The 19182-nt window shown below is 30.6% G+C and overlaps 1 protein-coding gene across 1 annotated transcript in view; it reads right to left on the bottom strand.

Moving 5' to 3' along the window:
- Ccn (cellular communication network factor protein Ccn) overlaps positions 1-5574 on the bottom strand; it is a 409680-nt gene extending 404106 nt beyond the window's left edge. Inside the window, exon 1 of the mRNA XM_085810741.1 lies at positions 4348-5574. Coding sequence (XP_085666867.1) covers positions 4348-4530 — 183 coding nt within the window. The 5' untranslated portion in view covers positions 4531-5574. The remainder of the gene's footprint in view (positions 1-4347) is intronic.
- Between the last annotated feature and the right edge of the window lie 13608 nt (positions 5575-19182).

Raw genomic sequence — 19182 nt, 5'->3', positions numbered from 1 at the left:
ATGACCATATCCAATCATTACAATTGAAGTAACATTAACAATACCTGGGAGTAGCCCTATTTAAAGACCCGTGTAGACCACATTAAATTTTGTAATATGTTTTCCTGTAAATGCAATGAATTAGGGAGTGATATCTTGGGTTTTCATTTGCCTGACTCTCTTCTGTCTTGTGCATGATCATGAAACAGCCGTGTGTATAGATTTTGGGCAGTGAAAGTATCTGTCGTTACGTACTTTAACATTTTTGCTCTCTGCGGTGCTTACTCTGTATCGTACCTGACGTTTTGCATACCTCTGACTGATATTATTCCACAGACTGAGTACATTATTCCAATTTTCTGAAACTTTTTCAAATGCTTTCTTTTGTTATTATATTCAACATCTCAACCTTCAAAATTTGTTCTCGTGAAAGGAAAATATATTTATAACAATTATCACGCTTTAATGCTCTTGTGTGTTGTGCAGTATAAACACATTTTTAAGTGAGATATTTTTATGCATTTAAAAGTTGTTTTTTTTTTAAATCTTCACTATGTAAAGCATTCCCCACAAAACCTTTCCGCTAAATCATGAAGTATGATGAGATTTTTTCAAAATTATTCCTAAACCTTTTCGCTTTAGTAGGTTTTATCTAATTTTCAGTTTGTTAACAAAATTCTCATATCCTATATTTTCCCCGTGTCAAAAGGAGGCTATAGTAAGGCATGAGATCTCATTCGAGTAAACTCAGATGGTAAAGAAAAATCCTCGATCATATTTTAGTTTGCACACCATTAGAGATACTAAGGTTTTGAAACACGAAAACACGAAAAAAAATCATTAATGCAGTCAGAGCTTCGAACAACTGGACTTCCTGTTGCTAGACATATGTCCTCTTTCTACAAAACGAGTGCAGACATAGGGAAATATGATAATTCATTTTCTTCTTTCCCATTTAAAGCGCGACTGATGATATCTAGTCTAGATTAAGTCCACCAAATCCAAGTGGGGATGAATTATGCCCAGCTATAATTTAGTTCAGTTACCGTGATAAAGTTGCTAGAGTTTTTGTAGGGGTTAGGGAGCCCGAAAAATCAGCTACACCTTCCCCGGAATTTAAATTACGAATCCTCTAGTTCCTAGCAAGCTGTGCAACCCCTTACATCATGTAAGCATGCATGTATGAAAGAATGTTATACTTATTTATGAAATTTTGTAAATCATTGAACACCGGTTTAGTAAGTCAAGAGCGTTCATGCCAATATGAATTTAAAGTAAGATAAAATTCAGCTTGAACTAAGTCGTATTATTGATAACTTTTATACATTTCTAGAAATCAGGGTCACAATTGTTTCAAAATGCATAAATATTTACCATAAAGCCAGCATTTATCTTCCAAGCATTACTTTTTACCAGCATTTTATTTGAATGTGATTTAAATTTAATGCAATTATGTATTATGTAATACAATTTACTTGTATTTCGCATTTAAAACCATAATTAGAAATAATTGCGATACTTTTGTCCATAGCAATTACTTCCTTAAATAGCATAAGGCTTCAATAAATTAGTTTTATATTCGTAAGAAAAATTTGATCTCGAAGAATGTAACGGCATCTAACTAAAGAAAAATCATCTGCAATCAAATACCACTAGTCCCGTTAATGCTCATTAGCGGGATCCTCGCATTCTTAATGTCAATTACCTACGTAGAACAAGTAATATAATTCTTTATTCGTTACGGATATTCAATTTCCCTGCATGGAAGTATGCTTTCTCTTCACCTTCCATCTGTTTGTTATTTTATTTCTTTTAATGATTTTTGATTTTCTATTGCTTGCTTCAATAAGTATCAATTATTCATAAAGTATTTAACAACTATTATTCAATGATGTATCTCATATATTTTCTTATTCTTTCGTTCTCCCCACTGATTATCAAGTAGTATTTGAGACTAATTATTCGTAAAATGTATAAAATATATAGAAACACATGAAAAGGGCATAATAATAAGGATAGGAAACACCACGCTACAACATGTGATATCCAGATTTATCAGGTAGGAATGACTTAACAAGCGGAAATCATTTCATTGTAACCCATATTTGTTTCAAGAAAGTGTAATTAAAGTGACGCAAGTAAATTTTAATTTTTTGAATTTCTAGAATAGAATTTTCGTCAATGAGCGTCATTATAGATTAAAAATGAGAAGCGGATACAATTTTAGCTCTTTGCAGAATGCATTATCACTCAAACGTTTAAGAAAAATTCGAAACATCAAACATGCATATGTTTGCCAAATACATATGGTAAATTAGAACAGTTCGTGCACAAATCTTTACGACAGTGTACATACTTGCTTAAAGTTCTTATAGCGCCAGCCGAGTGGTTAAAGACCTCTGAATATTACTGTTTCGTACCAGGTTCAAACACTGATAAATCGAGTGGTTACCTGGTTACTTTCCGTGGTATTCCCCATGTATAATGTGAACTCGATACAGGTTCCGATTGAAAGTCCTCCGCAAAGGCGTCTCTCTCCCTTTAGGCAGATAGCCTTAGTATGCTTTGTCATACTCGAACGACCTATCGAAGTTTTACGAAATTTCTTCAGAGGTAGTTTTTTGAAAATTCCATTGTAATGTGAAATTGTTTCAATGTCTCTTTTGTTTCTCAAAATGTTATTCTTTTTTCATAACTTCTAAAGCAAGGATGATGTTTTAAATCCATAAATTACACTTAAAACTTTACAAAATTTCTTCAAAATAATGCACAACTTAAAAAGCTTAGAGTTTGTGTTGCTTATAAATAAATTAAAATGGATGTTTGTAAGATTAGTTCTTCAAAAGCCTACCCCTATATGTAATCTGTTTTTGATGTTATGAATTCATTTACTTTCTATAAAATTTTTACTGAACCAGCATACCATGTATTAAAATTTAGATTACTTTCTATCATATATTTTGTAATGAAGTTTCACTCATAATATTTAGTTTTGTGAAAAAATTTAAATTTCTGTTTATAAGAACGCTGATTTCTGTAATTAATTCTCAAAATGCATAAATGTACTAAATTTTATTGCCAGGTTAGAGATGTGTCATTCTTTGGAATATTTCTAGATTTTTTTCGATTTAACGACACCGCAATTTTTGACGCTTTTAATGAAACAAAAATTCGATTCATCTTAAATATGAGTATTCCTGTAGAATTCCTTATTATAAAAGTATTCCTTATGATAAAAAGACACCTCTTGCGATATATATAGTCACATGTTTGTGTATATACAGCTATTTTATCTGGCAAGACCATTTATATCTCTCAAGAGTGCACTGTATACGTTACGATACACATATATATAAATTTTCACATGCCGTACATGAAGTTAAAATTGATCAATTTTAAAGGGAACCGTAATAAAATAATTTAATCAAATTTAGCAATTTTTAAGGGGTTAATAAATGTTAATGTTAACTATTTCACATGATACAGTGTTAATTTTGCACATCGTAGACTTTCGTTTGCTTCAAGAGAGATGTATTTGCATTTGCTTTACAAAATGCTTCCTTCAGATTCGGATGATTTCTCATTCGCTTCTTTTTCATAATAAAATTTGATTTGTTAATCGTTGTTTACAACATTTGTGACGTATGTATGAATAGGAATTTAGGAGTAGATTAAAACAAGGAAGCTGGAAGGAGATATAGGTTTTAATGCAATTTTAAAACTATGAATTGTTTAATTTAAAATTAATTTTTACGGAGCTAATTATTTAATTTTTCTAAAGCTACAGGTTTTATTCAATGGATATGTCCCAAGCCATCGACTATTGTAAAATAAAATCTTTAAACTGACGATGTAGTTAAATAACATTAGATTTGAATCAATCTCTGGTGAGATATCAGTGCACGTTTTTAAATTATAAACGGGCTTTATACATATCATTTTAAAGCACCTATAAATATAAATAATATATGAGATAAATAAAATGATATTTTTCTGTTTTCAAATCCAAAATTACTGGGTATTTTTTTTAAATATTAGTAAATTTAAGCAGCAGTTTTACTGAAAAAAAACTTTTTTCTTGATATTACGTTATAAATAACTTTTTTTATATGTAAGATTACCATGCATTGCAAATATAACGGAGAACCTTATCGGGCATATAAAATACATTATCTGAAAACATATCCATTTCTTTCACTGTATAAGACAGTTCTTTATAAGAGCCGTATTTCTAATTTTATACGTATATCGTAATTGTATTTTATACAAATTACATAATGCTTTAAAACGTTAAGCTAAAATTTGGAATTTATTGATTTCCAAAATTTAGAGGTGAAACATTTTTATACTAAATATTGTTTTACATACCTGAGATTGGTCTGGTGGGTTCTGTCCTAATTCCACATGCAGTTCTTCACAGTTCACGCATGGTGCAAGCAGTGATAGTGTTTGTCCAGCGTATGGCAGTAGAAGTGGAATACAGACAGCTATAAGGAAAAGAGATTTGCTGTCGATGATTCTGAATAACATTAATGTTCTGTTTTTTGCCATTTTTTCACTGTGGTAAAAATAGTCAGCTTGTTCTGCTTTTTCAAAAAATAGATATAGATCAGTTAATTTTTTGACTCAGATAGAATACAGTAAATTTCATAAAGAGCTATACATTAATTCCAATACCAACTTTCAAATTTATATTCAGATACAGAGCACTTACACACACAACAGTTACAATATCAACGCTTTTTACCTATACTAATCAGTAAACGTAATGTTTTTTTAACTTCAAAACGTAGCGTACATATTACAGGTGAGTACATTAACAATCTCTTAATATTCTGCGCAATTATTGAAAGGCACTTGTTCTGCTTAGCTCTTATATTCGAATAATTGGTTTTTCAGCCAAAGTGTTTTGTTATTTGAGATTTGGTTTAGATAAATCAAAACTAGTACTAAGACATTTGATCCAAATTAATATATATTTTATGTGAAATTCACAAATAAAATGCAGTTCTTTTACAGAGATCGAAAGCTTATCAATATAGCACCCGCTGTGAAAGAAGGTGAAATCTGAGAACCTGATAATTCAGAAATTATCCTGTGCGTCGGTTATTTTACAGTTCTTTATTTTTACGTTTGTAAACGTGGCGAATCAAATAATTGATATTAATTCTGCAGATGCTGTATGAATACAGTTAGGTGGTCATAGCTTATAATCTTGTTCAAATGAATACATTATTCATTTACTGAATCATTTAAACATATCAATATCCGAGAGAAATCTGGGAGTTTTAACACGTGTTCTAGAATTGTTATCTAAACCATCTTTTTGCAATACTTTTTTTTTTTTTTTATGTTTTATGTTATGGTACTACACTGTTTTCGAAAATCAAATTTGCGAAACTGCAAAAATTGCGGAGTTCAAAGTATTCTAAGTACAGATCATTATTTAAAGAGATACTAAATTTTACTCCAAATTCTTGTACTGCAACGGCAAGAAATCGCAATTAAAACAGATAATAGGAAAACTGAGCACAGGCAACGATAGCAACTGGTACACCGAAAGAGATGGGGCGCGCTGAGATCCGCAATACTCTTTATCCGGACATACACTAAATCACTCAGAAAATTCGAAGTTCGGAGACCAGTTTACGTGCACGTTTCGACCACGGGGTGGCGCTACAGTCAACCTCAGCGGCCAACGACACTACTGATTGCCGTTTTGAGTTCCCGTAAAGACGATTCCATCTCTTACCGGAGGATTACACGGTTCCCAAATTGGCACTCTACCCTTACATGCCCTTTTATATAACGGTGCTATGCCAAAACCACGATCCTGAAAAATCTTTACTTTACTAGACTATTTAAAGGTGAAACATTTTCTTAAACTTAAAAAATTGACTTCTAAACGATAATTATTTATTACAGCATCATGCCAGATTTGCCATCACAAAGCTGGAAGATATTTTTCGATGATATTGTATGTCAAAGTCAAACAATTTATAAAAAAAAAATAGTTGTAAATTTATGTAAGAATATTACGCTAAAAAACAAAGCTGTAAAATCACTTTTCAGAAATATCATATTTCAAAATCAAATATTTTTTTTAACTTCCATTTCATACTTCTGCTTAATAATTCTAATTATGTATATGGGCATCAGACTGAAACTGAAAATATGCAAAATCCTTTTTGAGGAATATTATACTATTCTATAATGAAACAACTTTGAAGAAAAATCTACGTAAGCCTTTTGCCCCAAAATTCCGATCATTCATATTAGTATCATTCCAAAATGACAAATCTGCAAAGTGCTTGTTTTAAGAATTTTCTGTTTCAGAATGAAGTATTTTTCAGCATTAATGAAAATCTATTTCAGCAATCATTTTTCATCTCTCTCAGAAAACAGAAAAGTGCAAACGCTGTTAAAAATGTATTCAGCTGAAAAGAAATATAAAAACGCTTCATGTGTGCATTGTACTATTAGCAAGCTGCTAACACTTATTTCATTCTTTTTTACATACGTGAACAGTAGCTACATTGTGTTTAAATGCATGAGTTCACATTTTAAATGCAATTTGTTGGAAGTAATTTCTTTGACTTAAATGGCAATAATACTCGTCTGATGCTAAAATAAATAACAGTCTAAACTAAATTATGATTACGAAAGATGGAATAACAAAGTCATAAAGAAAAAATGATTTACAAGAACACTAGCTTAGGTTAGATTATTTACTGTACTTTACGGGCCTAGAACAAGAAATACATATAATGCGTCTGGATGCAGGTAACTATATAATCAAATTTGAATTCTTCTAGTTATTCCATCACAAATATTAAAGAAAAAACAGTATACATGAAATTAAATATCATTACATGATTTTTGTATTTAGGATACTAAATTCAAACTAATTCTTTGTTATTTATTTCGGGGACCATTTTATTTAAATCATTCATTTAAAACAGCCTTTGTTATAGATTTCTAGAAAAAACAATCGTTAAATTTTACACCTTCAGTTCTAAAAATCTTCTTAAAATCTATTAATATTCAAACAACATTTTTAACTTCCAATTTAATTTGCGGTTTATTTATTCTGTACAGTCATTAGGTTTTTTTTTTTTTTTTTTTTTTTTTTTTTTTTTTTTTTTTAAGCAGGAGACATGAAAAAAGCCGTCCCTCACCGGGACTCAAAGCCTTGACCTCTCGAATACGTGTCGAATATGCTTCTAGTTATACCACGATGGCATGCGAAAAGAAGGGAGAAAATACCTTACATACACCCCCTTTAAAGGGTGACTGGGAATTAGTGAATCCCAATTACCAAATCCCGATAGTGACGAATTATCTTCCGCCACGTTTTATTTGGGTTCCACTCTAGAGCCAATAGAATTTTGTGAAGCAGGAGACGTAAAAAATTGGAAATGCCCTCACCGGGACTCGAGCTCTGGACCTCTCGAATAAGCATCTAGTATTCTTCCAACTACACCACGAAACCATGCGGAAAGGAGGCAGAAAATGCTTTATAATCCATGCATTATTTACTTCAGTTAATCCAAAATTCGAGCTCAGATATGAATTACTGATCTTCATCCAATATATTTAACAAAACATACTTGGGTCAAAGCTATAAATAACTCTAAACAAGTAATCTAACTTTGAAGATTCTAAGATTGGGAGACCTTTTACCTTTAAATGGAGTTTAGATTGTGAGAGTGTAGAGACGTGGTCTCAGACTCGTGGCCTGTGAGTCGCTTTTGGCTCCCGAATCAATTTTAAATGTCTCATTAATACATTTCAATTATGTTTCTGTTATTCAATTATGTCTCTAAAATACAAGCACTGATATATCAGTGCTTATATTTTAGAGACGTAGATATTTTCATTGAAGTACTGTACGCGAATTTGTTAGAATCGAAATGTCATCAGGTATCAAGCTGCGGCAACAATGAAAAATGTTAAGAAATATTTTCATACGAGCATGTGTAGTTTTTCTGCATGCCTCGAAGAAAAGTTTCATAAATAAAAAAGAGCCTAATGTGCCATTATGCATTCACAACGTTTTCGCACTTGGAAAGTTTTCATAATTTGTGTATTTTTGGTTTAAATTAAAATTAAGTTATTTAGTCAGTAGAGTAAAATTATTTGAAGTAAATATATTTGCTAAATTCAAGATTTAGCTTTCAATATGTTTGAGGTATGAAGTGTAACTAGAAGAAAAGTTTTACAGGTGCTAATCTTCAGATTTCAGATAGAAAATTAATTAATTTCCCTTTGTTTTATTATTATTATTATTTACGTATGTTTTGATAAATATTTAGTTAAGGGTAAGATTTAATTAAAATACCTATTAATTCTATTTTATTTAAAATAAATTCTGGCCCGTCAGGGGCTTTTAGATTTTGCATTCAGCCCGAAGTTAAAAATTGTCAAAGAATTTAAGTAGTAGTCGAAGATCAAGGTATGATAGACTAAGAAACAGTTTAAAACAGCTTAATCAGCACAACAGAAGACGTGCTCCCAGCCATTACATTCTGTACAGCACAAAATAACATATAAACAGAACGAAATTCATAAAATATTAAGTTCTGTTGCAAATTCTAGCAGATCTTCGCTCTTTAAAAATTATCCTCAATTTTTGTGACGGTGAAGAGAGTTATTATTTTCTTCAAGCTTCATGACTTTCACAAATCTAAAATGGATAAATTGTCCGTTAGTTCAGCGATCGAGGTATCATCTTTTTATTCTTTTACGAACTGACTATAATTTTTCTTTTCATTTGTTGCGAAGTTCTTTGTAGAAGATTTTGCGCTTTGTTTAAGAAAGTCTTTCTTTCATATTAAATTATTTTGCCTTACATTGTTTCCTTTTCAGCAATCTCAAGAAATTAGGGCATCCAAGGAATTTCGATGGTTGCTCATGTGTTGACAATTAACTCGTTTAGCATTTCCTTCAACTGCTAGAGGTCACGTGAACTGACATACATATACTATAAATACGTGTACTAAAATAAAATATTAATATAAGAGCAGTAGCCAAATCATTGACAGAGATAACATCGAATAAATGTTTTCTTCCTTAATTGGTGATCTGAATTATCAGATCTATAAGACAATTGATGCTGAATTTTTTTTTTTTTTTTTTTTTTTTTTTTTTTGTTAGGATCGTAGAATATACGCTGATACTCAGTACTTTAATTTATAGTTCTGTTAAACTATTTAACTTTCTTAACTGATTTTTCAATTATCCATTGGGACACTAGGTTGAGCTCTTTGGCTGGATCACACGTTTTATAAGCCGGTTAGTTTAAAATTGAATAATTGCTTTCAAGAAAGAGACTAATTCTAGATTCCCTTAATTACTAGATGAATTGAATGGAATCATTGGTAATGAACGTTTAGGAATCTTTTCCTCAGTTCTGTTTCAAGAAATTTCTAATATACAGTGTGTCCCTAATTTAATGCTCCTTTCGAGAAACCGGAAGTGTCATTTTTCCTAGTATCCATCGTTTTGAAGGTGATGCGAAAGAAATGACTGCTAACAACTTTTTTGACATTTTCTGCAATTCTCCTTCGACAATATACGAGTCTAGTTTTAGATAACCTTTTTTTAAGTCTGGAGAAAATGCTTCTGTAAGGATCTGCCCCTTTATCTTATTAGCTTGTTTTTCAACTTGTGTATTTGTTGTCCAAACAGTCTTATTTCTTTAGGAATGCCCATTTATGAGTCTTCATAACTTCATTCTCGTTTACGCTCATACGATGATACTATATGTTTGCTTCTGCCACCTTCTTTTTTTTTCTTGACTTGAATTATTTTCATTGATCTACAAAGCCGCGTCTTAGTTAACCTGAGATCAAATAGTTTGCTTCCTCTTTTGCTTTTATTCATGTGTTGACAATTAACATGTGTTGACAATTATTGCTCTTGACTTTACGAGTCGTAAATACAAAAAATTTATCTGCTGCATGAGTGAGCTTGCAGTACCTGATTTTACCACATACTGTATTTTTCCTCTCATTTTCTCGATTTCGATGTATTTCATGAGAGCGAAATCTTTCCGATCGACCTGAACCTCTAAGTCGTACTTAATTAGCTGTATCTTATGCATTAGTTTTCATTTCCATCTAAAACATTCAGGTTTTATAACCCTAGAGAATCCAGTGTCTATAAATTTATCTTTAAATTCAAATTGAGAGATTTTATTTTAATTTCTTTTCCCTGTATGTGTCAATGATTCAAAGGCATCTGAAATACCATTCAGCTTCTACGTACAAGGCTTCATGTCTGCAAATGTTAAATTTTCCATCAATATCCCTATTAGAAATTGCGAGATGACACATCTAGGCCTAATATAAGCCATACCGTATCTGTTGGCGGGGAATTATTTTTTGCATGTGGTACTTTATTAGCTGCTCATGTGGGCTTGATGATCAATAAATATTTTCCTGTATTTTGTTTTATATGGTATATGCTTCTTACACTGAAATCAAGAAATAATTTCTCGATACGTTATAAATGCAATTTTTGATAGTATTCTTTTGTTTTCCCTTCCTAGAACTTTCTGAAAACTAATCTGACTTCAAACCCTATTCCTTTTATTTTTAATAAATAATTATTTTTTTAATGATTAAATAGTGTTCCTTTGCAGAACGTCAGATAGATATTTAATTTTTTAATTAGTTGTGATGTTATAGAATGTTGTCATTTGGCGTTGCATATGGAAAATAAAACCAAAAAAAACACAATTGCTTCAGCACATCAACTAATGATGTAAAGTTTTGACACGCTTTTAAACTTTTTACACGCCATTATCATTATTATAAATAGTAAGAACAACATAAGCTTATTCTTACTCTTTACAGTAAAGATAATGGACTGAATTGCTATTCTAAAAGGAAACTTTTCCTCTTCTTTAGCTTAACCATAAAGTCCCTTAATATTAGGACAAACCATTGTTAATGGATACAGGTTGAAGTAAATTACTGTTTTGTCCTCTACGAAAATGCTGAACATTAAGTATAAGAGGTAGAAGTTACTTTTCCTCTGAATGTCTGTTTTAACTAAACCTGGGCTTTTACTGTTATTGCTGAAAGTAATGTGCACATCTAGTATTATCGTACACGGAATGCTCAATCCATCGTATCTGGAAGCAATAAAATATTCAATTCTCATCTTTTCTGCAAGTTCTAATGTCCTATCCTTGAAACGTGATCCACCAACTGCAGCGTTCTTGGCCCTGGCCTTCGGAAGCGAAGTTGAAATTGCCCCTTTCATAGCAAAGAAATAAGTGGTATTGCCTCAAGTAATTTTATTTTCCTGCAGAATTAGGTTATTTACAACCCTAATACCTCTTATATTTTAAGCAACTTTTATTTTTAAGATCTAATTAATATTACTTTTCCATTTTTTGACTTTTACACCATGCAATTAATTTTTGGCCAATTTTAGATATTAAATAACATTATTTGCTAAAACATTTTTACAAAAATTGAAAGTTTCAATTAACGCAAAAAGCACCCAATAAAGCTCAAAGAATAATCTTACGAAATTAGGGGATGCGCGGTCTTAGGACGCAGATAGTGTAATCTAGAAGTCTCAGTTACAGCCCAGATATGAAATACTATTCTTCCCTACAGATTTATATTCATTTTATATATTCCGGCCTAACCTGTTCAAAAGATTATACATCGATCTTTCAGATTTTAGCTAATGAACATTTATAAATTTATACTTCGAGGCTACTGTCAGTCACAGAATAATGATTTTTTATGATAATTTGTACGTATATCTAATTTCGCTTCACCTTTTATCCATTCACATCATTCGGTTTGCTACTATATTTTATAAGCCATTTTTTTCGAAGTAAAATTACTACTTCTTTTTTTCATTTCAACATTTAATAATTAATTATGATTATGCTTAAGAAAATAGTTTATGTGATCTAAAAATATATATTATAATTCAAGAAAAATGTGCATAATAATATAGGAATTCATTATTGCATTTTTGGTGCAGCGTTAATGGACTTTGCAAAACAGTAAAGTAAAATTCAAATTGAAATATTTCGCATTTAGAATACTATAAGGAATACCTAACTATTTTAGAGCACATGCTACAAATGTTGAAGCTATAAGCGCTAACCCTAAGAGATTACTTCTATAAGACTTACCTTAAATTCGATTCATTTCAGTCCTCTAAATGAAAGGTTTCTAGTGCTAAACGTATTATAATGGAGTACTAGTATTATAAAAAATGCCTTGTATAGGGAGAAGATTATAGATCTATATTTCATTTAGATGTCATTCTTGCAGTAGCTTTCTTTATTATCATTTCCTGTCACTATACTTTCGTTGGAAGCATGTTACGATAAGTATAGTTACTTATTTCTATACATGTGTTTATGAAAACATTATACACATTTTGAAAATTAAAACATAAAGTGTTTGACTAAATGCAATAAGGACTGATCTAGATATTAAATTCCAAGATCTGGGGTATTTAACGTATAAAGTTGCTACTCTATCTGAAAACAAACGTTAAGTCCTTTAGACCCTACTAGACAAGATAGCGAATTATCCCTACTTCCTAAATAGTCATAAAGTGCTGAAGAATTGTTAGAATATTCTTTTTATTTCAGTCGAAACTTTCATATAAAAGCACAACTTATGCTACAGACGAAACACGACAGGCTATTCGAATTAAACAGCACTACTTTAACAGGCAGTTAAAGTCAGGCAACAAAATCTAAGACTACACATTGAATAGAATTCGAAATGCTGACTCATTTATTTTACTGTAGATATTGTTATGTAAGTTTAAAGATCGGCTAGCAAGATGCGAAAATTTGAATATCGCTTTTGAATAGAACTGGCGAAAACTAACAGCAAACGGAAGCTCTCTCCTACTCAGATTCAAGACCCTCAACATAAGCACGCCCAAAGCTAATGCATTCCAATGAGGAATGGGGAAAGAAGAAGTTATGGTAAAGATCAACATCACAATAACTGGTTAATTAATATAAGAATCTTACAAACTTCATTTCCAACTTCCCATGAGGGACTAACCGATAAATAAATTACAATAATTCGAAGGTAATTTTGTTTTTAAATACCATTTAATGATATACTTTAATTATTTAATAGTCTAAAATTCTCTAATTTATAACTTTATTACAATTTATATACAAAAGGAATTTTCAGACAAGTATTTTAAATTATCAAAAGCTAAATGTATGGTTTATTAATCTCATTGTGACTTAGTACTTTAGAATCTTAATCTAATCAGTGTACGAAAAGTTCGTTAAACTAGAAATATTTAAATTTTTAATTAAAGTAAATAATCTTACGAATTACTCAAGTGCCAATACTGAAGCCTGTCAGTGTTTCCTAGAACATGAGTTCTGTAGGATTCTGTGAAATATCTTTTTTAAAAAATTACATTTATCAATACTTTTTACTCTAATATGCCTAGAAATGTTTGTCATTAAACTATTAATATCAGAAACTTTTTCTAAATTTATATATTATTTTTAGTTACTAACATAGGTAAACAACATTTCGCACTTCAATCTGTGTGCGGCATCTAAATATGATCACTAACGTTAAAAGAAGTACTGCTGTCAGGTTATGTCATACTTGAGGAATATCTTTTATATTTTATTTTTTATAATGAAAATTAAAGTTTCTTAATTATATATGTATAGGGGAAGAGCAATGTTTAAAATTTTGTCTTTCGTAATTTTATAAAATTGATTTTTTTTTAAATTTAACAAGAAAGTTTTTTATTTAACAAAACTTTGCATTATTGGAACCATTCTTGCACTAAAAATATATATCTACAACCAATGATTGCGAGGACTTTCGACAAGAACGACAAGGACTTTCGCGTATCCGATATGTCGTATGTATGTAATTTATACATCTAAGATCAATAATAATAGACCTTGCATTTATTAACATGCTAAAATTCACAATAAATATTACAAAATATGAATGAATAAATATTTTAAAATATATACTCTCTTAACTAATATTAGTTTGAATATTTAAAAATAGCTCTCTATACATATGCAATCTAATTATACGAGTAAAAACATTCATTTTTTCATTTACGAAAGAATTTTGATTGATATAGTTATATTTTATTTGATTAATATAGTTATATTTTGATAGTTATTTACTCTACATTTGAAGAGATATGATTAAATAGAGCTATGTGTTTTATAAACATTTATAAAGCATAGACGTCTTTTTATTTAGTAAAATAAGTTTGCTAATTTTTATTTAATTGCATTTGTTAAGAGCTATCTTAACTCTCCAGCTCAAATTTATTTATCAGAGGAATATAGATATAGTTCCTGTTTATTTTTATTCATTATAAGCAAATCAGTATTCTACATTTAACTTATTAAATATCTGATAATTAAAGCAATTTTGTAGAAAATATTCAAAGGTAGCACATTAACTCTAAGTAATGTTTGGTTACAGTCAACAGTACCTTTCGGTTTAATTTCATTTCGACGATTACTAGATTGCCAATATTTATCAAAGGGCCGCAAAACCGTATTTTGGGGTCAACCCCAAAGTTAAGTTACCTTGAGCAACAGGTAGGCTCAGTTCAATCTTGAACAACATGAAGGTCACCTTTGACAAACTTCTTTGATAAGATTATTTATTCCTAGTTTATAATTTAGTATCCTTCATTTATTTTTAGTCCAAAGGGGCTTTGTCTCTGAAAGACTATTGTTTTCGTTTCGCGATGTTGCGTTGAATTACTATAAATGTCCGTTTGACGTTTCAAACTGTTGCCACAAAATGCTAGAGTCCTGCATTATATTTGAAGAAATTAAATAGTGAAAAATCTGCATAAATGTATGTATATTTCTCGCATTGTGATAAAACAACGGTACATAGAGTCATCGAAATTTGAATGATATAATCCTCCTACGAATATGAGCATGTAGAAGACCAAATCTGAAATTTGGAATTTATCGATTTCATATTTTGTAAAACTTTAACGAATTTTTGATTAACAAACTCAAGGATTTCAAAGCTAGCAATGGCAACACTCTACGGGGGGGGGAACCTTTTTATCTCCAGCGCGCAGAACTGTGCATCGGAAATTCTAAAGATATGCTCATTTTAAAATTACGAGTATTTTGTGACATTGCTATTGAACTGAATTTTATGGTTTAAGTGCAAAGAACATGATATTTAATAAATCAAGGTAACACACAAAACGTTACAAAAACGCCTTTTTGGACGTAATTTAAAATCTGAACGGTTTTCAGATTTTTTTTTATTTTATAAATTTTAATTTAAATACCTATAGGAATTTATGGAGTCTACCAAACTGGGGACTTACAGATCGTGACCTCAAGTAACTCGTAATCCTCCAACACTGTTATATACTCCAATATGCTTTAATTTAAAAATAATTTAATAATTTATCTAAATTTGCTCTACTGCCTCCCATCGGTGACCTAAGTCTCTCATTATCGTCAATATACAGCTACCGATGATCGATAGCATTGACGGGCACCAGTATTCTTCGTTTCAATTTCAATTTTAATTATCTGTTTAAATTTTCTACATCGTCCCATATAAGTGGCTGTACGCTGGCCCCCTGTGACCACAAACCTGTAAATAACTATTAATCAACATCGTTTTCTTTTTTTCAACCAACTAAAACCGAAGTATTTCTGTTTAATGCAATCTAAATTAAGCCCACCGCTCCGCATCAGAAACCTAATTGTTGATCACAGGTAATTGGCAGTTTGTAACCAACAATCAAAGTTCTTCAGTGTAACTTAGGCTATAATATTTTTCCCAATAATCTATCTGGCCTTAAGACATATAAATGTGTCTAACTTAACATTTTGATTAAGATCTGAAGCATTTTAAATTAATAAAGTATGTTTCTAAAGTAATACGGAATTCCGTAATTTAATAGTCTTAAAATACTTTGAGAAAGAAAGCGATTACATCTCTTCAAGAGCAAAATATTATGCGCAATAAATGTTTACTGAAGGCAGTAGGATTCTTACTTTGTTGTTTGGAAATACACTGAGATATTTTTTAAAACAAACAGAAAAGCGATGCGGAAATGTTTCATGCTTTAACACTCAGGTAAGTAAGTGCACAATGCTTGCATTAATTATTTGTTATTTCATGCTTTAAGTTTATGCGCATAATGACTTGCATTTATTATTTGAGAAAACTTTTTTTTTAAGAAATCACAAAGCAAAATATACAAGTCATATTTTTCAGACCAAAAAGAAGCTACACATATGCTTTAAATTATGTTCATTATAAAGCTGATTAAATTCTATTCAGTACGCTGGTCTGAATTTTGAATATGTAATTGCACATTCAGATCGAAAACAAGCAAAATTGAGCTTCACAAAATTTTGTGGAAATGTCTGCATGATTACGTAGTTTCATACATAAAACTATTTTATTAATGCTGGATTTTCGTTTTCCAATTCAAAATATTTCGCTCCAGTAAACATTAATAATGACTGAACTTAAAATCAATTCCAAATAATAAGGAAACCACTTGGCTTAGAAATACATAGATACAGAGAAGATAAGGTACTCTTTTGATAGGTATATATAAAATTCCTTGTAATGATTTTCTGATAAATTTCTGGTTTTCTTGAATTTAAAGTACTCTTGTTTCCTGTTATACAATCTAAAGTAATTATTTTCCTCAAACGGTTCACCATGACAACGAAGTTCCTCCTTACAGCTACTGCATAATGAGATTAGTAAATCTAGATGAAATAATTGCAAGACAATAAAAAAGGTTCTAATAATAATGAAATACAAGAAAATAAATTTAAAACCCTTAGTAGCATATTTCTCGTTTAAAGCTATATAATTTTCTTGATGTTTGCATTTTGAGAAATACTTTTTCCTTTTCCACAGGTATACGGCGAGGGGGGGCGAATGGACAGTTATACATCTCCCGTTCTATTGGGCCGATTGATGAAATTCAAACTGCGTTTTTCATGTCTTGAAAGCGCGAGTTAGGATATATATTAGATTTATACACGTCATTGTTCTAATATAGGTATTTTGACACGAAATCGGAATTTTTCTGAAATACATACCAATTTTTTCCTTCATATATCGATTTAAATTACACTTAGATAATAAATTTTTGTAATTTTTGGTGCAAACGTTATAGAGAAATTAAAAAATTATCTTGGCGCATTTTTTCAGTTTGCGCCAAGAGTAATTCATTTGACGAGCTTCTTAATTTATAGTAATCTATTTTCCTTTCCTTTTTTTCATCGTACAGGAGCGAGAAAAGACATCGCTCATACTGTCAAATAATTTTAACAAAGCGCGTAAACCACATTTGCCGTTATTATCGCTTATAAAATATATGCTAAATTTCAAAACGCGCCAATATGTAAATTGACGTATATCTTAGGAAATTTTGAATAGAGTACTCTAATTTTTTGTAAGTAAGCTTTTGTTTGTAATACATATACTTTACGATGATGGTAAAAACATTATAGGTTATAATTCAAAAGTCTTTTTGAAAAAATTTATAAAAATTATTTAAAAATACAAATTTTACAAATAAACCATGGAATTTTACAAATAAAACACGGATTAATTTTATTTGGAATGTACTTAAATTTCGAAATGTGAAAGGAAGAATCAAAACAGTTTAATAAAAAAAAGTGACGTTAATACCATATTCAAATAACATTCAGGAGCTAAAACTTTGAGAGCTAATGTTTTAAAAACTACTCCTGCGATGTTTACAAAACTTGGCAATTTGACATAATTTGAGTCGTGGAAAACATTTCGCATGTCATTTGAAAAAAAAAGTCATATTTTGGGTCAAAATACCTATATTAGAACAATGCTATATATAAATCTAATATATATTCTAAGTGGCGCTTTCGAGATTAAAAAACTCAAGTTGAACTTTGTCAATCGGCCCAGTAGAACGGGAGATATAGAACTGTCCCTCCTCCCTCAGTTTATCATTTTCTTACGATACACAGACTTTGCACTTTCTTTTTAAATCACAGATTATAATCAAGCAAAGAAAGTTTCGTAAGCTTGATAATATTTGTATACCAACTGTCAGCTTCTCAAAAATAAGACAAATTTCGACTTGTCATAAAATATTAACAACCTAAGACTAGAAGATATCAGATATCTTTAAATGTCTTTTTATTTTAAGATTTTTGCGCTATTAAAACTGCCCATTTTTATGTTATTCTTTTTGTTTCATAATGATTCTAAATGCATTAAATTACTACAAACTACATTCATACACTGAAAAGTGTAAAGTATTAAATCTAGCGGATTTCCCAGTTTTGCAAACACAAACTGGGTATGCAATATGTTTTTATTGATTTGATTAAAGAAGGAACTTGAGGGCGATCTGCCTTGGGGAAGGGATGCCTTCATGAAGGACTCTCCAAGGGAAACTGGATCTTATATACGTTACACATAGGGAAACCCGGAAAGCGTCAATACAGCCAGCCCGTTCCACCAAGGCTGGAATCCCGGACCGAACTACCAGTGTTCTGCAACTTAAGTTCTCGGCCGCTGATGGTCTGGATATGCAATAGGAGTTTAAATATATTTGAAAAAAGCATTATGTAATTCAATTTAAATATTTATTTTTTGATAAAAGAATAGAATGCATGATACATCATCTCATTTGCTTCTTAATTTTTAATAACGCATTTCCCAAAGTTTCCCCATGAAATCTGATGACTGGTTTTCAGTATTTTAGGCTGAAAGTATTGCGTATTTTGAAAATCTATGGATCTTCAAAATGGGGCGATATCACATGCTGCTATAGAATCCATGATTTTGCTTTCATAATACTCCCGTTTCAATATCGCAATTTTCAAAAACATATGCCATGGCCAGTACGTTTTTGCTATCGGTATGCGAGTATTTTGTCTTGGGCTACCTCAAGTTTCAAGTGCACATTTTTACATCAATAAACCTATGAATAATGACTAAGTTGATTATCACTGTAAGCAAAATTAAAGCTACTCCAGTTATTATGGTCTTAAGCAGTCCGAATGTTGGCCAGTCCTAGGAAAATATGTTAATATAATAAGAGAGTCAAAAGAGGAAGTTGTTGTAATAATAAATGGCATACATTATCATACGTTTTCATTAAATAAATAAATCTTTGACATGCATTTCATTGTTGGGTGTT

This window comes from Stegodyphus dumicola, chromosome 2 (assembly GCF_044657685.1).
Source record: "Stegodyphus dumicola isolate Sdum_Otavi_A_Nest chromosome 2, ASM4465768v1".
In the NCBI taxonomy this organism is placed as follows: Eukaryota; Metazoa; Arthropoda; class Arachnida; order Araneae; family Eresidae; genus Stegodyphus; species Stegodyphus dumicola.
Note: the sequence above shows the minus strand (reverse complement) of the source record. Positions and strands in the feature narration are given on the sequence as shown.